Source organism: Microtus pennsylvanicus, chromosome 9 (genome assembly GCF_037038515.1).
Source record: "Microtus pennsylvanicus isolate mMicPen1 chromosome 9, mMicPen1.hap1, whole genome shotgun sequence".
Taxonomy (NCBI): Eukaryota; Metazoa; Chordata; class Mammalia; order Rodentia; family Cricetidae; genus Microtus; species Microtus pennsylvanicus.
The window spans coordinates 66109718-66133773 of record NC_134587.1 but is presented as its reverse complement, the minus strand read 5'-3'; the positions used below and the strand labels follow the sequence as shown (position 1 = coordinate 66133773).

At 42.4% G+C, this 24056-nt stretch overlaps 1 protein-coding gene across 1 annotated transcript; it reads right to left on the bottom strand.

The window, feature by feature from the left end:
- Window positions 1-10811: 10811 nt before the first annotated feature.
- Window positions 10812-24056, bottom strand: Mrps31 (mitochondrial ribosomal protein S31). Its single transcript, XM_075986319.1, has 7 exons — window positions 23828-24056; window positions 21606-21893; window positions 19337-19495; window positions 18032-18172; window positions 15422-15495; window positions 12387-12530; window positions 10812-11113 (listed from the first exon to the last, which is right to left on the bottom strand). Exons 1-7 carry the CDS (start codon window positions 23950-23952, stop codon window positions 10884-10886), a joined length of 1161 nt encoding a protein of 386 aa, XP_075842434.1. The 5' UTR covers window positions 23953-24056; the 3' UTR covers window positions 10812-10883.

Below are 24056 nucleotides of genomic sequence, written 5' to 3'. Positions count from 1 at the left end.
ACACGCATAAGGCTGCTGATGGAATAGTGAAGACCAGGCAGGACTTGAGAACAGAATTCAGTCTGGAGATAGAAACACTGAAGAGGACTCCCTCTGAAATGAAGATGGGATTGAAAAACTCAAGAGTGCAGCTGGAAAACTCAGAGGAAAGCTTACAAGTAGAATGAATGAGACAGAAGACAGAACGTCAGTCTCAAATACAAAGCAGAGAACCTAGACCAAATAAGCAAGAGATGTAAGATATTTAATACAGGAAAAGAACACAAAGGAATTATGGGACATCTTGACAAAACCAAACCTTCAAATTATTGGCATAGATGAAGAAGAAGACTACAAAGTCAGCAGCACAGACCACATCTTCAATGAAATCATAGAAGAGAGCTTCCCCAAACTAAGGAAAGACACAGCTATACAAATATGAGGAGTAAGCCGGCCTGTAGTGTACACCTTTAATCCCAGCACTCAGGAGGCAGAGGCAAGTGGATCTCTGTGAGTTCAAGGCCAGCCTGGTCTATAAGAACTAGTTCCAGGACCGGTAGAACTGTTAAACAGAGAAATTCTGTCTCAAAAGACAAACAAAACAAAACAAACAAAAAACAAGAAGCACACAGAAAGAACGTAAAATAGACAAGACCAGAAAAGAAAATTCTTGTAATATATCATAGTTAAAACACTAAGTATATATAACAAAGGAAGTATATTGAAAACTGCAAAAAAACAAAACCAAGGGGGCTGGAGAGATGGCTCAGAGGTTAAGAGCACTGGCTGCTCTTCCAGAGGTCCTGAGTTCAATTCCCAGCAACCATCTGTAATTTGATCTGGTTCCCTCTTCTGGCATGCAGACCGAATACTGTGTAATAATAAATAAATAATTTAAAAAAACCAAGTCACATATAAAAGGAAAACCCATCAGAATAAGAGCTGATTTCTCAGTGGAAACCTTACAAGTCAGAATAGTCTGGAGCAAAGTACGCCAGTTCCTAAAATGCTGACAGACAGGCAGCCTAAAATAATATACCCAGCAAAGCTATGTGCCATGACTAAATAAGAAAGAAAAATATTCCATGACAAACAGCCTAAAAATTTTATACCTACCAAACCACTCCTAAGGAAAATATAAGAATATGGGGGTGGCTGGAGAGAAATGAACATAGCAGAGAGATTTTGGAAAGAAATATTAAAGCTATAATTATTAAAACATAAAAATATTAGAGCACAACATCACCAACAATCAACAACACAACTAATACACACAATCCAATAACAATTTTAGATATCAATAGCATCAATTCTCCAATCAAAAGACATATACTGAGCAAATGGATTAATAAGTAAAATTCATCTATATGCTGCCTACAAGAAACACATCATAGCTCTAAAGATAGGCACCACCTTAGAGTAAAAGGAAGAACAAAATAAATTCAATGAAATCGGATCAGTAGGCAAGCCGATGTTATCCTAATATCAGACAAAACGGACTTCAAACTAAAACTAATCTGAAGTGATAAAGAGGGATATTTCCTTCTAATCAAGAGAACAGTTAACAAGACAGCATTACTATCCTAAACATATACACATCAAGCCCAGAAGTGCCCAATTCAATAAAAAAAATATGCTACTGAAATTAAAGATGCAGATTATGTATTTTTTTTCTTGAAGTCGTCAATACATTTTCTTCATTTTGTATACTTAGTGTTTAAACTATGATGTGCCTTGGGGTTTTTCTGTCCTGGGCTTGTCTATTTGGTGTCCTACACGTTCCTTGTATCTGCATGGGTGTGTCTTTCCTTAGTTTGGGGATATTTTTTATCATGATCTTTGTGAAGCTCTATCTATGCCATTGACTTTGGATTCTTCTCCTTCATCTATGCCTACAGTTGTTTGGTCTTTTCTTAGCGTCCCACACTTCCCTGTAAGTTCCTTTCTTGTGTTTTTACATTTTTTTCCTTTGTGTATTTTTGCATAGGTTCTCTATCTTCCAGTCCTGATGTTTTATCTTCTGCTGGCTTCATTGTACTCAGAAGGCTTTCCTTTGAGTTTGCTAGTTGAGCGAGTGAGTCAGTCCATCTTCATTTCAGACTGGGGTCTCAATGCTTCTGTCTCTTTATGAATTCCATTTTCAAACCCTGGATGGTGTTCATCATTGCCATTGGCCTTATGTTGTTGTTTTCTTGGGAATCACTCTGGCATTTGTCTTCTTTAAATTCTTTCTGCTTAATCTCATTGAGCTGTTTCTTAGGGTCTTCTTTAAATTCCTTGACTATTTTGATGACGTTTATGACTTTTAACTTCTGGGTCTTGGGGTTCACCTGGATAATCCTCATTGGAAAACTTTCCTACAGGACTTGTAGGTTTTGGAGAGAAAATAGTGGCTTGACCTTTCCTATCGTTTGGATCTTTGTGACAAGCTCTGGACATACGGACTCCTTTTGTTCGTTTTGTGTCTCATGTGAGCAGAGCAGGTTGGGGCAGAAGAGAGAATGTGTGGGCAGGTTGGGCCTAGAGGCTGGACATGCCTTCAGTGGAGTAAAACCTGACAGACAGAGGAGACTTGGGTGGTGTGCAGGATGTGTCCTGGTTCAATGTATAGCCCAAAAGAAAATTCTTTAAGAGAAAAGTAAATCGTTTTTTTTGTACTTTTTAATTTATGTACCTTTGTACTTAATTTTTAGGTTATGTTTTGCCTTTATACTTTGTTATAAAGTATGTTACTTTAGAAATATAATTTCTTTCCCCATATATACATTTTCTTGAATATATACTTATATGTGTGTATGTATCCATTATGAAGACACACAAGGATCTCTTTTCTCCCTTTCTATATGCCTGCACTTAAATTTGAAGTTGTGCTATCTCTGTTTTGTACTCAGTAAACTGCTAGGTTTGCTTTATTCTCACTTGTCTTGAAATTGTTTTTCTGTTGTACAGTCAAGCATCTGGTTTAGTGTGAGTAGATGTTTTTGGTACAGAAACTCTCTGTGCCTACTCTCCGGCACTGATAATGATGCTCCCTCCGCTCTCCTCCTCCCTCCTTCCTTGCTTCTTCCCTTCATCCTTGCCTCATTTTTCTTGTGTTGTTTTCTCTCCCTTCAGTGCTCTTTTCAGTCCCCATTTCTGCTGGTGAACAGCAGAAATTTGGCCAGGTAGTCATGTTTCCAGCACCCAACATCCACGGATTAATCGGTATTACAAAATTATAGGATGTCAGAGCTGAAGCAACCGTGTTTAACCCCACTCATTAAGATAAAGAAACCAAGCCCAGAAAGGGATTTGCGCAGAAAGAGGCAATCATAAGATTCCTGTCTTCTCAGTCCTTGGCTGAGACATCCTTGTTGGTCATGAGGTGATCTTTCCAAGCCCCCTTGTTTTCCCGTGTGCTCCAGTGATTGGACAATGTGTCCACGCTGTGACTTGTTTCAGTATCTCTTGTCCTGGAACTCCCACAAAGGAATGATTGAGAGGACTGGTCTTTAAGACCTGAAGCTCAGGGCTCACACAAGCTGCTGTCTTTCTGAAGCTGTCTACTGTATGGAAATCTCACAAACTCTGCTTCTCAACCTAACGAGCCTGCTTATCTAGAATCATCTAGATGTCAGCTGGTAGCCACTTTCTGTTGTTAACCAATCTTCAGACTCAAAGCTCTTTTCCTATTACTTAACATCCCCCTCAAAGATGAACTTGAATATTTGATGGCTTTGGGAGGCCAATAATTCTTAAAGGGTTATTTAGAGCATGATTCAACATGGCCAAAACACTTGCAGAACATGGCTTGGTGTCGACGGCATACACTTGGACTAAAGCATCCTTAGCTTGCAGGCAGCCCTCAGTGGCACTCATTGGAAATTACACAGACATCTGGTCTACCGAGCATCCTAGAGCATCCTCTGCTGCGGGACGTTCTTCTCTCCTCCAGGTGAGGCGATTGGAAAGGTACCACTTGTTATATGCTTGCTGTGCGCCTTACATTGATGATGTCGTAGAAGTCAATCCTCTCAATTACCCCGTGGGAGTCTTCTCATTTAAAAACAAAAAAGAACTTAAGCATAAAAAAAGAAAACATATTCACTTATCCTGGAAGACGATAACTAGAAGCAGAGCCAGACTTCAAATCCATCCCTGTCTGTCTCTGAAGACTGATCTTTTACTATTTCACCTCCCTCCCTTCCTCTTCCCTTCCTTCTTTTCTCCCTCCCTCTTTCTCTCTCTCCCTCCCTTCCTTCCCCCTTCCCTTCCTTTGAGAAGCCAGATCATTTTCTCATCTAAAATGATTTGTAATAATACAAAGACACGCTCCAAGCACAGAGTTGTTTTGTTTTACTCTTAACAACTAAAAACTGGAAACATTCCAAATGTCAATCAGCCAGTGGATGTGTATTGTGGTGGATCCATACATGGGATGCAACAAGCAATAGAAATTCCTGAAAGAGTAAAGTGAATGCAGACCATTGATGGGTCCTAAAACAATTATGCAGAGTTAAATACTCTAGAGGCAACAGACTACGGACTGCGTAGATCCACTTACATGAAAGGTGAGAAAAGACAGTGCCAGTTTTTGGTAACAAACAGCGGATTGGTGTACACAAGGAAGGGTGTGCATCGCAGCATCCCTGAGAGAATGCTTTGCTGGCAGTGAAAATATCCTCTATGTGGACTATGGTGATGACATGAGGCAATTCCAAATAAAAGATTAATTCTTGATGTCATTTACCCAAGAGTGAGCCTGACTTGCTCTGAAGAGTTCCGATCTAACATTGTTGGCTTGAGGACCATTCTCTAGTGATCAGCGACTGGAGGAGAGTTATGGAGTCAGTTGACTAATCGCTCAACTTGATTCTTCTATCTGAGGGAGTAAAACTTACTTCTCTGGGGCACAAATAAGGAAACACACATGCACGCACACACACACACACTCTTAGGGCCCTCCTGTCATCTTCTGTCTTTGTCTCTGTCTTTATTTTTCCTTTACAGCTTATATGTTCCAACAAAATCTTTCAGACAATATAAAAACTATAATGTGATTACATTTTCTATTTTTCAAGTGAATGATTACAATGAATAACTGGTAAAAATACATGTTTCCCATTTCCCTTACATAATTCATTTTTCAAGTGAATGATTACAATGAATAACTGGTAAAAAAAATGTTTCCCATTTCCCTTACATTTCCCATGAAGTATAAATGAAAAACAAATTATCCCAAGAACCCACATACATTAATACCCAAGTAACTTGTTATATATTAATAGAGTATAAACAAGCCAGGTAGTTTTCTCAGCCAGTTCTTTTACTGACAGCTGTGTCTTGTGGTCGGTAAGAAAAAAAAATCACTTTTTACTTATCTCAAAAGGTACTCTTATATGGAATCTTAAAAGACCCACAAACCTGCCTGGCGGTGGTGGCACATGTCTTTAATCCCAGCACTCGGGAGGCAGAGGCAGGCAGATCTCTGTGGGTTTGAGGAGCAAATTCCATGACAGGTTCCAAAGCTACACAGAGAAACCCTATCTTGAAAAACTTTAAAAAAAAAAATCACAAACCTAATTTTTTTTTTTCGAGACAGGGTTTCTCCGTAGCTTTTTGGTTCCTGTCCTGGAACTAGCGCTTGTAGACCAGGCTGGCCTCGAACTCACAGAGATCCGCCTGTCTCTGCCTCCCGAGTGCTGGGATTAAAGGCGTATGCCACCACTGCCCGACCCTAAATTTTTATATATGAAAAGCTATCAGTCAGCTCTACTTTAAGTCCTCAGAGTGCAAACCCGTTTGTCAACAGTGTTTTATATCGGGAAGCAGAAATGGGCACAAGGAATTAATCATTGTCTTTGATCGCCAGCCGCTCCTAACAAGAAAGGCCTGTCAGCTAAAAACAGCTGAGCGGCTTCGTTCTTGTTCTTCAGCCTCAGTGAGTTCCTCACTCGACTATGCGCCTTCTAAACTTTAGGTTGTTTCCTTGGGTTTCTCACCTCAAAGCTATTAATGGAAAACATCTTAACCTTAAGTCACATTTAAAGCTCTGTTAGCTGTGATGCACACGGAAACTTGTGAATGCATCTCTCAACACCAAGATTAAAAGAAGTTGAGCTAATTTAGCTTCTGGGACTCAGTTGTTTCTCTTAATCATTAACCTACGCCACAGTCTGTGCGGCTTCTCAAGAGAAACTAGCCATGGGACATTTCCTTGTTCTCATTTTCTAGCCTCTGAAGCCCCTGCTTTTTCAGGGGTGAGGGCAACACCATATCTTGCCTTTGCCTTCGTTAGTTTTCCCACTAAACTAACCACTCTCATAATCCCTTTCTATATTTATTAAAGGCCCTCAATCATTAAAATCCTATTTAAACTAGCACTATTATTGTATAAAATCATTGCTTCAGTTAAACAGTACAGCTTAGGAGGAAATCATCATCATAATAATCCACAGGTAAAAGTGCCCAGTAGAACAGGTAATTTCCATGAGGTAATCACCCTACATTAAAGGATCTCCCCTTGCCCATTCACACCAAGCCAGATACCAGAGAAAACTGTCGGTAGCAAACAGCGTGTAAAGACTCAGCAGTAGCAAGAGACTTTCTGAGGCAGAAGCCCTCGGGTCCTTGCCTGTCTGAGATTCACCCATCAGTGCCTTGACTCCTGGTGGGATGCTCTCCCAAAGTCAATTGCCACTTGCTACTCTGACACTGCCATTGACAATCTAATCTTTTTTTAAATTTATTTATTATGTATATAGTGTTCTGGGCACCAGATCTCATTATAGATGGGTGTGTGTCATCATGTGGTTGCTGGGAATTGAACTCAGGACCTCCGGAACAGCAGTCAGTTCTCCTAACCTCTGAGCCATCTCTCCAGCCCCCGGCAATCTAATCTCTTAAAAAAAAAATCATCCTCTGTGTTTGCCGCAGAGAGCAACAAACACAGCTCTGAAATGAAATAAGGAACCTTTTTGTCCTAATCAATCCTTTCCAGGCATCTCACGAGGAACGAAATTGTTTTTTTCTTACGTGCTTGGAACAACACAGGAAGTCATAGTCAGATGTTATCAATCTGTGCTCATGTGTCGTTTTCAATATTTTGTGTGTGTGTCCACGTCTTACACATACATTCATTTTTCCAATTTAGGAGTGTGAATAGATTATGAAGGGTGAATAAAGAACTTGGTAAAAACCAAACTATGTAGTCAACTAATCTGGTAGGACTTAGTTATATTGGGAGTCCAAAGTGTAGTAAGATTGATGAGGCTGGTTTTTTTAAAGGTCAGTTAATTTTACATAGACTGCATGTATAGTACTGAAGCTGATCAAATGAGCTGAATTATTATGAGCAATGTCAAACCACATTAGTAACTTGATTACGGGCTGAATCAATGTTTAATTTGTAGACGCGAGCTTTAAGCAGCATTTCTCCGAAAACTCATTCCCAAGGAGATGTGTACCTTTGTCACAACCCACTGAGTCACAGTTTTTCCTTTTCTTCGATTTTATTTTTAAAATGAAGCTATAGATTTCCCCCTTTCCCTGTCCTCCTAACCACTCCCCATGGCCTCTCCAACTTACTCCCTCTCAAATTCATGACCTCTCTTTTTGTTACTGTTACTTATATAAATGTGTGTGCGCACACACGCACACACATATACACATACATACATACATATTCTCACATACATATACATGCATACACACATCATGGATCCCATTTAGTGTTGCTTGTACATATATGATTTCAGGGCTGACCACTTTTGATATTGGACAGTCAATTAGGGGGACCATCCGCAAAGGATCATGTGGAAATCTGATTCTCCTGATCTTGGCACTCCTCAGCTGTTCCTTGTCTAGAGGTGAGGCCACCTGAAATGGACCCCTTCCACATTATCTTGTCTATTGGTATTGTCCTTGTTCGTGTCTCACTAAGACAGCCATATGATCGGAGTATCGCGGGTATGGCTTCCCTGTCATCTCTAAGACACACTCTGTCTTGGTAGGTGTATATGCAGCTTTTCAAACACATATTTCCTATCCTTGCAAAAGATGGTTATATATGTGAATGCTCACACCCATGTATGTCCTACCTCTCCCATAGGTGATTGTAGACGTGCAATTTCACATACAACTATAATATCCTATCCCTGACATAGTTAGATGTACATGTGCAAGTTTACTTGCATGTATTTCATACACCAGTCATTGCTAGGTGTGTATGTGCAAATTGGCACACTTGAGTTTCCAGGATATGTCTTAGGTAGGTATGTAGGTACCAGTTTACACACACAGTTCCTAGCCCTGTCTTAAGTAGGTACAAATGTCTAGACTCATGCATGCACATGTTGTGTTAGCCAGTATTGCACACATACATTATGAAGGTTAGTGTCCCTAATAGTAGCCCTGCTAGTGCTGCTAGTAGTCAGCCTGGCTACATCTAGAATCAGCTAACACCCAGCAGCCTTGGACCATGTGAAGAATTTTCTTGACGGATCACTCGAGGTGAGAAACTCATGGGAAAATCTGGATTATTTTAGGTCAAAGACCCACCTGAAATCTAGGCCACGCCTTCTGGTAGCAGCCTACATCAAAGGATGCAAAGGAGAAAGCTTTACTTTTTCTTGCTTGCTTGTCCTTGCTGTCATTGTCAAGTCCATCTGTCTTGATACTGTGGCTTCCGTGTACCAGCACTGGGACTCCAATGTGGACCGAAAAACCAGCTGAGATGTCCAGTCTTGTGGACTGAACAGCTGCAGGATCCTTGACCTTGTCCATTAGGAGATGTTATTGTTGGACTATGTGACCCATAGCCTGTAAGCCACTCTCATAAATTCCAACTCTGGCAGTGCGGGGACAATGGAGTCTTGCAAATTTAGGTACTGGTGCTGCCACAGTGTGCTACTGGGACATGGCAGAAGTGAGAACAGACATGCCCAATCACCACATAGTGGCTCCAGATGGCACATGTATGAACAGGTATCCTGAGGTTGCTAAATGGCAGTGCTTGGTACATGACAGGTACACAAGCAGATATGTTCATTCTGCCGTGAGAGGGCCCTGGAATAGGTGGGCATGAAAGCAGATGTGCCCGGTGGCACTGGGACACAACTGGAGTACAAACAGATGAGCCCCATATTGTCACTGGACATAGGAGAGTTCAGGTCACCACACGGTGGCTCTGGGACACAGCAGATTTGTGAACTGGTGTGGCCAGGTCACCACTTGGAGGTCCAGAGACGTGACAATCATGCATACAGACAAGCCCAGCAGGTGCCATTGCCCAGCCATGGAAAACATGCAAACAAGCAAGCCCAGGCTGCCATATGGTGGTGTTGGAGCCTGTTGGCAAGTGTGCAAACAGGTGCCCAGGGCAGGAGGTGGTGGCGCTGTAACATGGCAGGCATGCTAGCAGGTGTGAACAGATGTTACCAGGCAAATAAAGCAAAAAGAAAGCAAAAAATAAAGCTGGTAAGAGTTGGTGCTGGGACAGGCTCACAGGCGAACAGGCAATCCTGCCCCACCGTGTGGCAAATCTGGGACATGACAGGCATCTAAAGGGGCGGGGCAATACCTGCTCCAGGATGTGATAGGCTTGCAAAAAGGACTGGTTAGGCTGTCCCCTGGCAGTCCTGGGGCAGTGTGAAGGAGTGCTAACAGGCGTGCCCAGGCCACCAGGTAACCATGCTGTGTATTCACACACGTGCTGTGCCCCGGCACTACTACCTCACACCTGCTGTGTTCCAGAATGCCCACGTAGTGTAGAAATGCCTGTTTCCTCATGGGCTATGCCCCCACTTCCCACAACACAGTGTGGTGGTCTGGGCTCACCTCTTCCCACATGAGCCTTAGCCCAGTGTGCGCTAGTCTAGTCACATGTCAGCTGTGTGCCAGCACCACCGTGTGGCAGCACGGGCTCGCTTGTTCACACCCACACTGCGTCCCTGGTAACTCAGGTTCGTCAACCCTGAAAACACACATACAGGTAACATTATATGGTCTCAACAGGTTATGTTTAGTAATACATATGTATGAACATGTATGTATATGTATATATATGCATACATTACTAATCAGTGAATAAAGAAGCCATGGATTTGAATGAGAGCAGGGTGGGGCATATGGGAAAGTTTGGAAGGTTTGGAGGGAGGAAAAGGGGGAAATATTGTTAGTAAATTGTAATCCCAACAGGGTGGTGGTGACACATACTTTTAATCTCAGCACTTGGGAAATGGGCCAGCCTGGTCTATAGCAAGAGTTCTGGGACAGTCAGGGATACACAGAAAAACCCTGTCTTAAACAACAAAACAAAGAGAGGGTCCAGAAGCAGTGGAAGAGGGGCTGTGATAGATCAGAACACATTGCATGTATGTACAAAATCGTCAAATAATAAATTAAAAATCTCAGTTAAAATGAAGGAAGTGGCTTGGCTGGAGGGTCCCGAGTCACTGGGACTATGGCGTCACAAGGGGCCGTGGGGCTTCACTTCCAGATTGTTGTGAGGTGTGATGGCTTCTTCCCACTGGTGCTTTTGCGTTTGTGATGAAGCCTTACCCAAGCTTGTATTACGCTGTATTAGTTCTACCATTAGTCTGAGTTGGATACTTTGTTGTGGTAAAGGGTCTAATTACACAGGATTTCGGTGCTGTCAGCTTTATGGCTGACCATCATATACCTCAAAGAAGCAGTCAGTCACCTACTGAAAACCCTAGGAGATTGTCTTCGGTGTATTACTAATTCCCAGATATTCTTCTGTACCTCACTCTTGCTATACAAAAACACATTTCAGGTTAAAAGTCATTTCACATCTATATTAGTCAAATCAGATACAATAATCAACATAGAAAAACTTTAATAAAATTTTTATTTAGCTATAATACACATCTTCAAAGGTTTAAATAAAAATTTTCTTCATGATGTCAAGCGAACGCTATGTTACTTTCCTTGAGAACGTCCCTCTTTTCGTTGAAGTACTTTCTAAACCACTCTATGTGCTCCACCTTCTGTTTAACGCTTAGATACGGGTTTCTCGAAAGGCCATTTGTCACCAGCTCCATGAAGTTGCGAATTGGTCCTTGCTTGGGGAAACCCTCCAGGTACTTATCCAAAAATATATGTTCATGGAATTCTGAGCCGTCATCATCAAAACCTGGGAAATAAAATTGACAGTAACACGATTATGAGTGTAAAGCCCGCATCATAAAATAACACTAATGATGCATCAGAGGTAGTGAGAAGCACAAATTGTTCTAGTTTAACCACCAACTTCAATGTGACTGTGAGCATCAGTTTCTCCAGACACAGCATGAGGACTAAGAGGACGCCCTCCTAGGGATGCTGCAGAGACTAAATAGAAGCGGCTGAGATACAGGGGCTCTCCCACCTATAGAAGAAACAGCTATTGCTCACGAATATTGCTAACATCTGAGAAACTATGATGAAAGTTATACAGTGTGTAAGTATTTCAACGTAAAACAAGACAGACTCATAGAAAAGATTTTCAAGTAGTTCAAAAGAAGAAAACACAAATGATAAGTACAAAAATATAAATAACGAAAGGCGCGGGGTTCTATTCCAGCAATTCAGTAAACTCTCATTTTTGTTTTACTTTTCAGACAGGCTCTCACCTCACCCAGCCTGGTCCTGACGCTCCTGCCTCCACACCCCAAACGCTAGAGTGCAGCTGTGATGGGCTGTGGAGCACCACACCTGGCTCAACAATTACTTTAAACGTAAATGGTCCAAATACACGCCAAGCCATAAAAATAAGATCGGGGACTGACTGGGGAGATGGCTTTCCGCCCAAGTCTGATGACTCGAGTTGATCCTCAGAACCCGTGTGAGAAAGCCAGATGCAATAGGACACACCTCTGCACTCCCCGTGTAGCCCCACTAGAAATGGGAGGCAAGACAGGAGAATTGCGGGAATCCTCTGGGTGGGCAGGCAGGACCAGCAGTCAGCAAGACAGAATCTGCTCAGAACATGGTAAAGGGGAAAACTGACTTCCAAGGTTGTCCGCAAACATCTGTCCTAAAGCTGAGGATGACCTTGAACTTCTGATTCTCCTGTCCCAACCTCCCATAAGCAGGACTAAACCCGTGGGCTACCATGCCCAGTTTATGGTCATGGGGATGCGACCCAGGACCTCAGGTGTACTAGGCAAGCACTCTACTGCTCAAGTACACCCATGGTTCCCATGATACATTCTGACATATAATTTTACTCCTTTATTGTCATTATCAAATATCTAGAATTAAATAAAATTCCAACCATCTGTAAACAACAATTTAAAACAACTTTGCTAGGCTTCTTCTCAGACACCAGTGCTCTAAGATCTACATGCACCTAGCTGCACACTAAGATGGAACCCTTCAGAGCAAGCTCTAGCTGATAACTGTCAGGAGTCTGAAGTAACACTGACCTGCTTCGTTGTTAATTGGAAACTCCCACAGCTTCCCCTCTTTCGTCCACTGGATCATCTCCTCAAACCCATTCCCCAAAGGCTGTTCGTTGACTGTGGCCAGCTGCTTAGCAAATTCTATCTCCCAGAGAGAAGGGGGTGCAGCTGTGTGATTGAAAAAAACAGGAAAATGTAAATGTCTTTTTTATTTTTGTTATTAATTTTTATTATTCTCTCATATATCACATCCTACAGGAGGGCCTTTCAAGAAAAAGGAAAAAAACACTAATAAATTCTGAGCATTCCGTCTATGAAAAATGTTTTTAAACACATTTAATTTAATCTCAACAATCAGCCCCAGGAGTAAGGTAATAAAGAGATGGCACCTTCTATGCTTTAATCATTTATTTCCTTTTGAAACTTAAATCATCTTTCAAGAATGAGTCAGACAGAGACCCACATTGGAGCACCGGACAGAAATCTCAAGATCCAAATCAGAAGCAGAAGGAGAGAGAGCACGAGCAAGGAACTCAGGACAGCGAGGGGTGCACCCACACATTGAGACAATGGGGATGTTCTACTGGGAACTCACCAAGACCAGCTGGCCTGGGTCTGAAAAAGCCTGGGATAAAACCGGACTCGCTGAACATAGCGGACAATGAGGACTACTGAGAACTCAAGAACAATGGCAATGGGTTTTTGATCCTACTGCACGTACTGGCTTTGTGGGAGCCTAGGCAGTTTGGATGCTCACCTTACTAGACCTGGTTGGAGGTGGGTGGTCCTTGGACTTCCCACAGGGCAGGGAACCCTGATTGCTCTTTGGGCTGACGAAGGAGGGGGACTTGACTGGGAGAGGGGGAGGGAAATGGGAGGCGGTGGCGGGGAAGAGACAGAAATCATAAATAAATAAATAAAAAGAATGAGTCACACTCTCACCAGCCATTGCCAATGGTGATATAAAATGGTAGAAGCACTTTGGCAAAACAATTTGAGTTAATTAAAAAGTTAAAAACAAGACTATAAGCTACCAGGAACTCTCCAGCTACCTACCCCCCACGGTGTGGAGACACAGGCTTGGTAACTGTCCTCCACTTCACATTACGCCTTCATTCGATCACCCCAGAGTCCCACGGTTGCGTGCCAAGAACTGCCACCACCTCCTGGCCTCTCCATCCTTTGGAAGTGTGCTGCTAGCTGGGGACTACCACTTCTTCTTGCCTTGCCAACCCTCTGGGTCTCACTATATCCCAGACTGGTCCTGCCTCAGTTAGGGTTCCACTGCCATGAGAAAACACTATGACCAAAAGCAACTTGGGAGGAAAGGATTTATCCCATCTTACAGATTGTAATCTAATATCCAGGGAAGTGAGGGCAGGAACTGGCGGAAGAATATTGCTTACTGGCTTGCTCCTCATGGCTTACTTGGTCTACCTTTTTATATGCCATAGGACCACCTGCCCAGGACTGGTATAGTGTACTGGACCCTCCACATCAAACATTAAACAACAACAACAACAAAAACACCCCCACAGCTTGCTCACAGGTCAATCTGGTAGGGACGTTTCCTCAATTGACATCCCATCTTTGCAAATTATTCTAAATTGTTGTCAAGTTGACAAAAACTAACCAGGATAGGTCACTCCAGAGACCCATATTAGCTCCCCACATTCTGACAGCCCTAGTCCAAGAAACACACCTCACCATTACCGGCAAGCACCACCTGGGGTAAAAGTATTCCAAGCAAAGGAACTTAAAAAAAGCAGGCATAACTAGTCTAATACTTGACAAAGTAAGACGTGAAACCAAACGAGTAAGAACAGAGAAAGAAAGACATATCAAACTCATCAAAGGAAAAAAAATGAACCAGGAGATTAGTACAATCTTAAATATATACTCACCAAATATAGGAACATCCAATTTCATAAAAGAAACATCGTTAGTTAGATCTAGAACCACAGACTGACCCCAACACGCGAAGGCGTGTGAGTTCAATAGTCTACTCTCACCCAGACTGGTCATCCCGGAAAAAAAAAAAAAACTAAATGGAGAAACTCTGGAGTTTGATGACATCATATATAAAACGGGCCAACAAGATATCTACCGAATATTTCACGCAAATACTAAGGAATATGCATCCTGTTCTCAGCAGCAATTTCTTCAAATTAGATCGTGTTTTTGTCCTAATATGTATTAGGACACAAAACAAACCTCAAAAAATTCAGAAAATTGAGATCACATCCTGCATTCTGTCTGACCACAATGGGATAAAGCTGTATAATTGCAGAAATTACACAAACAGATGGAAGACTAAACAACATGCTGCTGAATGATAATTGGGTCAAGGAAGAAATAAAAAACAAAATTAAATAATTCCTATAATTGAAAACATACATACAAAAATTTGGGACATACTAAAGCAATTCCTAAGAAAAATATAGAATCAAGTACCTACATAAAAATTTTTGAGGTCTCAAATTAATAACTTAATGAAACACCTGAAGGCATTGGAAAAACAATAATATCCCAAAAAACAGATGGTAAGAGATAATCAAAATCAGAACTAATATTAATATTTCAGAAACAAACAAATAATTAATGAAATGAAAAGTTAGTTTTTTGAAAAGATTGTCAAGCAGCCAAATTAACCAAATTGAAAAGTATTCAATTGTGTGTGTGTGTATGCATGCTCTCCTATTCTGGGTAGTGAGCTGCTCAAAATCAGGAACTACGGATTAGTTCCTTCAGGTAAAAGCAGAGTGCTATAAGGCAAATGGTGGGTGAATAACACTTTCTAACCAAAAATAGCAGCCAATTCATAGCTCTGGATTATTTATCTGGTAGCACTGATCTCTCAAGATCCCAAAGGATGCAATATTTTAAGGGGGAGCATGACCCAATAAGCAGATCAACACCTATATTCACAGGCAAGACCTAGGTCAACGACAGCAAGAAATAAGAAACCGCAAACACCCAACTGTTACAATCAAAACACCAAGGCCATCTTAGAAAGACAGAGTGCGTCTCCACCTGGAGAAGTCTTATTCTGAACAAACCTGCCTCAGGTGCTTCATCAGCAAACGCCTTCACGTCAAAAATGGAAAGTCTTTTCCCCTTGAATAAACCTTTCCTAAGATAAAAAATTTGGAAAAAAAAATCTTAGTAAGATATATTTATAAAATGTCAACAAAAATGTTTAAGGAAAAGATTACATGAAACAATCTATGTAGTAATTAAAGACAATCACATTGACCCCCATTGACATTGTAGCTAAATCACCATAATTTTAGGACTCACGAGTGAAAAAAAGAACATATGCACTTGGATTTCTGCTTTATAATATAACAAACCAGCTAAGTTTAATTTTCAAAATACTCAACTGAAAGTTCTAGAAAACTTGGTGTTACGTAAATCGATAAAAATCTGCAAAAATAGAAACCAGTAAAGTAAACATTTGTCCTTGAGACAGAAAGCAGTGAAAGGTTTAGCTATAAATTATAGTGGTAGAAGAAGGCACAGATAAAACATGCTATTTTATAAAGCAATCAATCTGTAATTTAAAAGTAATTCTTAACTTTCTTTACATAGCCATTTTTACAAACTGCTGAAATTAATGTCAGAGAGTTAATATGCAACTTCTGATATACTCTAATTAATTATGATATTTGTCAACTTGGCACAACCTACAGTCACCAGGAAGAAATCTCAATGAGGCATTGCCTACATCAAGCTGGGCAGGACCTCTCAATGAGGGATCGCCTTAGTTGATTTGGTAGCATCAAGCCCAAGAAGATCCTGGGCTTTGTAAGTATAGAGAACACACATGTCCCCATGCTCTTGACTGTGGATGTGACAGGATCATGGCTTCCGGTCCCTGCTTTGACTTCCCAGCCCCCAGGGCTGTAGGCAAAAAAACCTCAGGGCATTCGATCACATCACAGAAAGGAAACCAGGACAGACTGCTTTATCAACAGTTCACTCTTTCAACAGAAAGAAACACTTTTTTTTTTTCAATTTACTTATTTACTTGAATAAAACTACTAACAGATTAAAAAAACCAGTTCAGGCAGGGCGGTGGTGGCGCACGCCTGTAATCCCAGCACTTGAGAGGCAGAGGCAGGCGGATCCCTTGAGTTTGAGTCCAGCCTGATCTACAAAGTGAGTTCCAGGACAGTCTCCAAAGTTACAGAGAAACCCTGACTTGAAAAACAAAAACAAACAAAAGAGTGGGAAAAGTTGCAAATTAAAAGAAACAAGAGACCTCATCCACATCAAGGGTTTGCTCCATTAGGTCGCTGTGTGGCTGTAAACACTGGCCTTCCTGGAGTTCTGCTGCCAGCAATCCTAGCGCTCGGAAGGCAGAGGCAGGAGGATGGAATTCCAAGCCACCCTGGCCATCTGGCTTACATAGTAAGACCCTGACCCTAAAATTAATGACAACGAAACATGCCTTTCTCTCCAGAAGTGCCCCCGAGGCCTCAGGTTCTTTTCCCTACTAAATATTATCATTGCAGAGCTGAGAGTGGATTTGGTTAATGACCTGGTGATCTCACCCTAACTCCCCAGAATGATTATCCCAGATTCTCCCCCCCTCCTTAGGGAAGACGTCTCATGTGCTCTATGGCTGCTGACCTCTGTGCTACCTCAGTCAGAGACCACACTAGGTTCTAGGCCTTTCAGCTATGGGACCCATGCCCGTGGTCACATGTAATTTGGACAAGTTTCTAGGTTGTCACACCTTCAGCTTCACTGTGCACCTGGAACTGGACTGATTGTTGCCTGGAAACCTTTCCCCAAACTGTTCCGTTTTATGAGAGGGCCAGGCAAATATCATGACAGGTCCTAATAACTCAGCTAAGAACTAGGCCTCAGTTCCTGCCTCTTGAAACAGAACAAGACAGTCTCTGAGGAAGACTTGAATCACAACACCCCTGACAGTGAGGACAAGGGGAACTTGCCAAACCCCCATTACCTTATAACCAAATAAGGACAAAGCCTGGGACTTGTCCAGACTTGCCCAAGAATGTAAAAGCTATAGCCTTAGCCAATCCGTTAGCCCTAACCAATAGAAACGTACTAATACGATTCCACTTGGTAAGCCAGTCCTAGATAGAATGAGCACACTGCGGTTAGAACTCCTTTAGTTGTATGAAAAAGCCTGCGAGCCTTTCTTGGGGGTGGCCATTCACCACCTTTGCCTTTGTGTTGGATGCGCGACCCCAGCATGCTAGGACTTCTATTCTCGAGAAGATAAACCCTTACTACATGGCCTGTGGCCAAACCTGTGGCCTATTTTTTTAATTGATGATTTTTTCAGTGGATGATTGATGTGGGAGGGCCCAGCTCACTGGGCAAGTGGTCCTGAGTTGTAGAACACAGCAAACGGAAAGAGGCAGTGTGACCATGTCAGGAAGCAGTGCTCTTCCATGGCTTCTGCCTTGAGTTCCTGCCCTGACTTCTCTGATTCTGTCACCTGGAACTGGAAGATGAAATAAACCCTTTCCTTCCCAGGTTGGTCACGGTGCTTGATCACAGCAATAGAAACCCTAACTAGGTATCCACAATGACCTTGGGTCTATCAGTGATGATACGCAGAATAAGTTAAGATGACAATTGGAGTAGAAAACTACACAAACAAAATCCAGTAGACTACAGAGCTCCAATACCTGTTTTTTACATCAGTGAGCTTCGCCTGGTCAAGAGAGTTGTCCATTTCTTCATCAAACTGAATCTGGTGCTGTGGTCTGGTACTAACTCTTGTAGACGTGGATCTGGCAATTTTCATATCTGATATTATGTGACGGAAACTGAAATAAAAAGGTCCAGTGCATTAGGAGTCTTAGCTGCATCAGAGCAGCACACTTTTCTCAAGAGGAGACATACCATTTCGTTCTTACTTCACTCTTATGCCCCGAGGAGAGTGTGAAGATTTATGAGTAAATAAGTCACACGCTTATACTCACATGACATAGACATTAAGATGCATGTCTCCAATTTTTAAAATATACTCTTATTAGAAATTTTTATTTGAGGGGCTGGAGAGATGGCTCAGAGGTTAAGAGCACTGAGTGCTCCTCCAGAGGTCCTGAGTTCAATTCCCAGCACCCACATGGTGGCTCACAACCACCTGTAATGAGATCTGTAATGCCAGCTCTTCTGGCATGCAGGCAGACATGCAGGCAGAACACTATACATAATAAATAAATCTTGAAAGAAAGAAAGAAAGAAAGAAAGAAAGAAAGAAAGAAAGAAAGAAAGGAAGGAAGGAAGGAAGGAAGGAAGGAAGGAAGGAAGGAAGGAAGGAAGGAAGGAAGGAAGGAAGGAGACCAAGATTCTTTGGTCCCAGGACCCACATGGCAACTCCTTCAACTCCAGTTCCAGGGATCAACACCCTCTTCTGATTCCACAGGTTCCTGCACGCACACAACGTAGACACACACACATAGAACAGTTTTTAAAACAAAGAGAGTATGTTGAAAAGCTGAGCTCAAACATAAGGAAATGGGGAGGGACTGTGTCTGACATCACAGTGTGAGCAAAACCAATGGAATGTTTAATTTCTCAGAGAAACTATCTTATTTGTTTGTAAGTTCCTAAAGGAATAGCTTAGCCACTCAATTAAATACAACAAACAGCAGCTGGAGAGGTGGCTTAGGAGCTGGAAGTCCTTGCTCTTACGAAGCAAATGTTCTAAGTTTTATTGTTATGTGGGGTGGGCATGTGTGTAGGCAGAGCACAACACAGTACATATGCAGAGGTCGGCAGATAGTTGGTGGCATGACTGCTCTCCGTCAGACGTGAGGGCTTGGAGACAGAAGGCCACCAGGCATGGCAGTAGGCACCTTTACCTACTGAGTCACCTCGCTGGCCCATGAGGTGGATTTTGTATGTAACACGGATGTGTACCATGCACCGGGCACTGGGAGACCTAAGCATGACAGGCATGACAGGCATGACATCTGACCACTGACCTAATCTTGCGCTTCTCTCTGGCTTTCTGAGCCCTCGACTCCTCCTCGTGTTGCTGAAGCTGCTTGAGCAGGTCCGACTTGGTTGTCTGCTTGTCGAAAGGTAGAGAATCTGCAACAGCAGATGCGGCTGCCACCAGCTCAGGACTCAGAAACTCACTTCTAAACGGAAAATGAAATAGGAAGGAAAAACCAGAGTAAGTTAGGACATCACTCTTTAATCAAAAGGAAACCAGAGTAAGTTAGAACATCACTAGTTTTTACCAAAAGTAAAGTGGGGAAGAAAACTCACGAAAAAAAGTATTCAATTTCCACAAAAGCAAGAATTCTCAAATATTCAACATGGTTTTCTAGGTGGCTTTGTTGCTTGTTTGTCTGTGTTGAGACTGGATCTCACTAGGCTGGTCTGTAACTCACAATTGCCTACCTCAGCCACAGAACTACTATATTCTTACGTATACCCGTTATAGACACCACATATGTACTGCTTCAGTGCTGGGAACACAGAAACTCTGAAACACGATACTCTAAGTTAATAAATACTTGTGGCCACACAACACGGGCAGCCATGCATGGTGGTTCACGCCTGCAATTCCTGTACTCAGAAGCTACAGCAAGAGGATCACAAGTTCAGGGCTAACCCAGGCTATGTAAGGAGATCCTGTCTTGGGAGAAAGGGGGAATTGAGGGCTATGGAGATGATTCAGTCAGCGAGGTGCTTGCCATGCAACCCTGAGAATCTGAGTTCGATCCCCAGAACGTGTGAAAAAGCTGGGTGTGGACCAGTGAGGTCACTTACTATTTGGGAAAGCATTTGCCCCGCAAGCTTAACAGCATGATTCTCAGGTAAAGACTTTTTTCTTTCTTTTTCTCTCTTTCTTTCCCTCTCTCTCTAAAGCAGTTTCTGTGGGTTTAAAAATAAAGCAGACCCACATACATCAATGTGAACTGACAGCAGTCATTCACCTAACTCCAATGCCAGGTCATTAAAAAAATACATCTTCCCCTACATTCTCTTGAAACTCATCCCTGGTACCCAGGCACCAGCCTGTGAAAACGCCAGAGCAACCTAACAGCTCATGTGGCTGCTTCTGCTAGTAGCCCAGCTAAGGGCTCAGCTGGTAGCGAGGGAGCAAACTTCAGGTGATCTCAGAGATTCTCATAGCCTCCAGCTGAGGCCTCAGACGTCGTCGTCTCTGTGAGTATAAAAATGGTCATTTTATGAGAGTGTGTTTAGGGCAATCTATAATGCGGCCATTGTAGTCATACTAGTGAGCTTTGATTATGACCAGAAAGCAGGAAGGGAGGGAGGGAAGGCCGGTCACGTGTGGAGTAATTGTTACACTGCAATCGTGAGGCAAATACTATGACTATATCAAATTTGCAGACTGGATTCTAAGAGAAAGATGGGAGGGATCTGGTTGGGCCCAGGCCTGTAATCTCAACTCCTCAGGAAGCTGAGACAGGAGGACCACAAGAGCGTGCTGTGTTTGGGGACAAAGTGAGTCCAGGGCTAGCCTGTGCAACTTAGTGAAACTCTCTCCCAAAAAGTAAGAACATGGTTGGGGATACCATCTGATGCCTAGATGGTTAAAAAAAATTATTACAAAAAACTTTTCTTCAAACTCAGAACAAATATATTCCATTCACTGATCTTGTCCACAGCCTCTTCTTGGACCAAGTCAGATGGTTTCAAGATTTTTTTTATATCTATCTACCACATCACTGCTGCACAGACCAACATTTCTAATCTCAGTTCCTTTAGAGCAGTGCTGTGATTAAGTACGGTGCCTGTGCCTGTCCTTCAGGAAGCAAAGACAAGAGTCCAGGAGAACAAAGTAATCCTGTAGTATGCATGGTCTAATCTGAGTGCTGGGAATACAGATGTGTGCCCTGCCAAAATGTAGTCCAGAATGAGTACTTAGATATGTATGTGTATTTTATTATTATTATTGTTGTTGTTGTTGTTGTTTTTCTGAGATAAAGCCTATGTAACTCAGGTTGGCCTCAAATTCACAATACTCTGTTTCTTGCTCCCAAGGGCTGGGATTATAGCCAAGTGCCACCACCATACCTGGCTACAAATATCTGCTTGTCCCTTAAATGCGCACACACACACACACACACTCCTGAAGTAACTATTAGAGACCCTCTACTGCTTCGTTATTTCAATGTCTCGAGTACTATAATTTAATAGCTTGTTTACTATAAGAAAAGGCTTATTGGGACACCACAGATTGGTCTCCAAGAGCATTGATTTGGAACTATTTACCTCTTCTCTGGAGGATCTTCTGGAGCTCTGGGATGCCTGCCAACTGTAGCCTCCAAAATGGTAGAAGGTTTTCTGCCACGAGGCTTTGCTGTTTGTACGTTTACTGTGCTCCGTTCAACTTTCATGTCCTTAATAATGTCTAGCAGGTCTTTTTTTGAAGTCTCCTCTCCTTTGTCTTGCTTCTTTGCTGCCTTCTGGGAAATTTCACCAGCTGGAACAGACTGGCTATCCTTCTTGCTATAGATGGAGCTGCCAGTGCCAAAATGTCTTTGGATATTATTTTCTGTCCTGGAATGACATATTAAAGAATAATAGAAAAATACAATGCCAAAATATTAAAGTAGTAACTGAAAAGAACCTTTACTGAAAAGAATTTCAATTTGAGTCCTTTCCGTTTTCTTTTACTTTCTATTATTATAAACAACCGTAATGGAAGCAATTTATCATGTGTTAGTACAGACCCTGGGCCTCACTTACATAGCAAGACTTGTGTACAGTTTTCACCCCCACCTCAACTCCAAAGGTCAGCACCAGCCTCCTCTTACAGAGAAGGAAACGGAAAACCATAGCAGTAACTGTACAGGGCGTCTTTATTATTCTCCTGTGACTAAAATAAAATACCATGCCTAAAAGCCACTAATGGGAAAAGGAGCTTTTTTTGGCCTTATGATTCCAGAGAACAGTCCATTTGTTGAGACGCCAATCACCTAGCTCTCCCAAACTCCAAAACAAAGTAATTTGCTTATAAAAACGCCAGAGGCTACTTCACCAGTCACTTGAGAATTAGTGAAAACTCAGTTACAAAGGTAGTTTTGCCATGACCAATACATAGCATCAATGTGGTACAATTCATTAGGAAAACCCTCTGATAATTATTGTTATTTTGCATTTGAAAGTTAATGTTGAAGGTACAGACAAGTGGAAATCAGGTTACCACAGTGTTTCTTTCCCAGAGTGCTCTAGGACTTCAAAAAAATAACCTGTGTTATAGCAAAATAATTCAAGATCCCTAGCATAACACGCCTTTAATCCCAGCACTGAGAGAGGCAGAGGCAAGTGAATCTCTGTGAGTTCGAGGCCAGCCTGGTGTACAGACTGAGGTCCAGAACAGCCAGAGAGACACAGAGAAACCCTGTCTCGAAAAGCCAATAAAAATAAATAGATAAAACTATGCTCCTAATCTCTCATCTGAACTTACTTTCTTTGAGAATATCTCATGAGCTTTCCCTAGTTTTCTGGGGGTGTGAGTAATAGATCATTTGCCTAGCAAGCAGGAAACCCTGAATGTGATCTCTGGCACCAAATTAAAGACCCCCACATTGTTCCCTTCAGAGGCTGATTTTACATTCTTCATCCTTCATAATGTAGGCTCCTAAGATAAAAGTTAGCTCTGCCAACATTTTAAAAATGATGACATAGTTAAAACTCTTTCTCAAACATCCTTCTCCTTCTGTGGATTCTCTAGGACCATCAGCTGAAAGAGCTGGTCTCTTTGGTCACTCCGTTACTTCATCACATCACATCACATCCCGTTAACTCTACTTTGTGCAGTCTCTTCCTCCAGTGGAGTTGTTCCTCTCCTTCTCCATTGTTAGCTTGCTTCAGCGCGATATTAGATAGAACAGGGGTGCCCAGGGAGGATGCCATGAACCGCTTACAACCTCTAGGCGTCCCTATTTGCTCTCCTATAGTTATGTGCTGAGAGAGTGAAGTAATCTGTGCTTACCCAAGCTATTGTTACTGTACTTGAATTACCTCTTTAGTGGAACTAAATAACTGTCCAGAATAGCAGGCCTTTCTTATTCAGAGCTCAACACCAGTAACTGACACATCGTAGGCACTTTAAATAATGCAGTAAGGAATAAAGTGGGAAGCATTAATGAGGCCATCAAGAGATCTTGGGACGCACAGAATACAAGAAAAAGACCTCTTTTTTGGAGACTGTACAACGATTTGTAGCAGCAAGCAAGATGAGGGGCAGTCGTGCAGCAGAAAGTACCTAGGACAGGAGACAAGACAGGTTGTCATAGCTGTTTGCCACACCCACCGCGACCCTGGGCAAGCTGCCTTGTACGATTTCTCTTTGCCTACATTTAAAACAACCGCTTCTAAGCCTACGGTTGCAGTATCAACCCCAGGCGACTTGAGAAACTAGGACTGCAAATAAAGGAACTGGAGAGCCACGGTAGACCGGCGGGACCAAAAACCCCGGAACGCCTTACCAAACAGTTCCGGACCGAGCCGCGGGTAGCGCACTCACAGTCATCAAGGCATCCCAGTTTCCAGGAGACAGAGGGAGGCCCGAGAAGGGGCGAGGACGTATAAACGCCGGGATTCTACGAAGCATCGTGTAAAAATAAACTCAAGCAAGAGCACAACCGGAAGCACACTCAAGCAAGGGCACAAGCGAACTAGTTCATCCCTTGCCCAAATATGTCCCCCGACATGGTT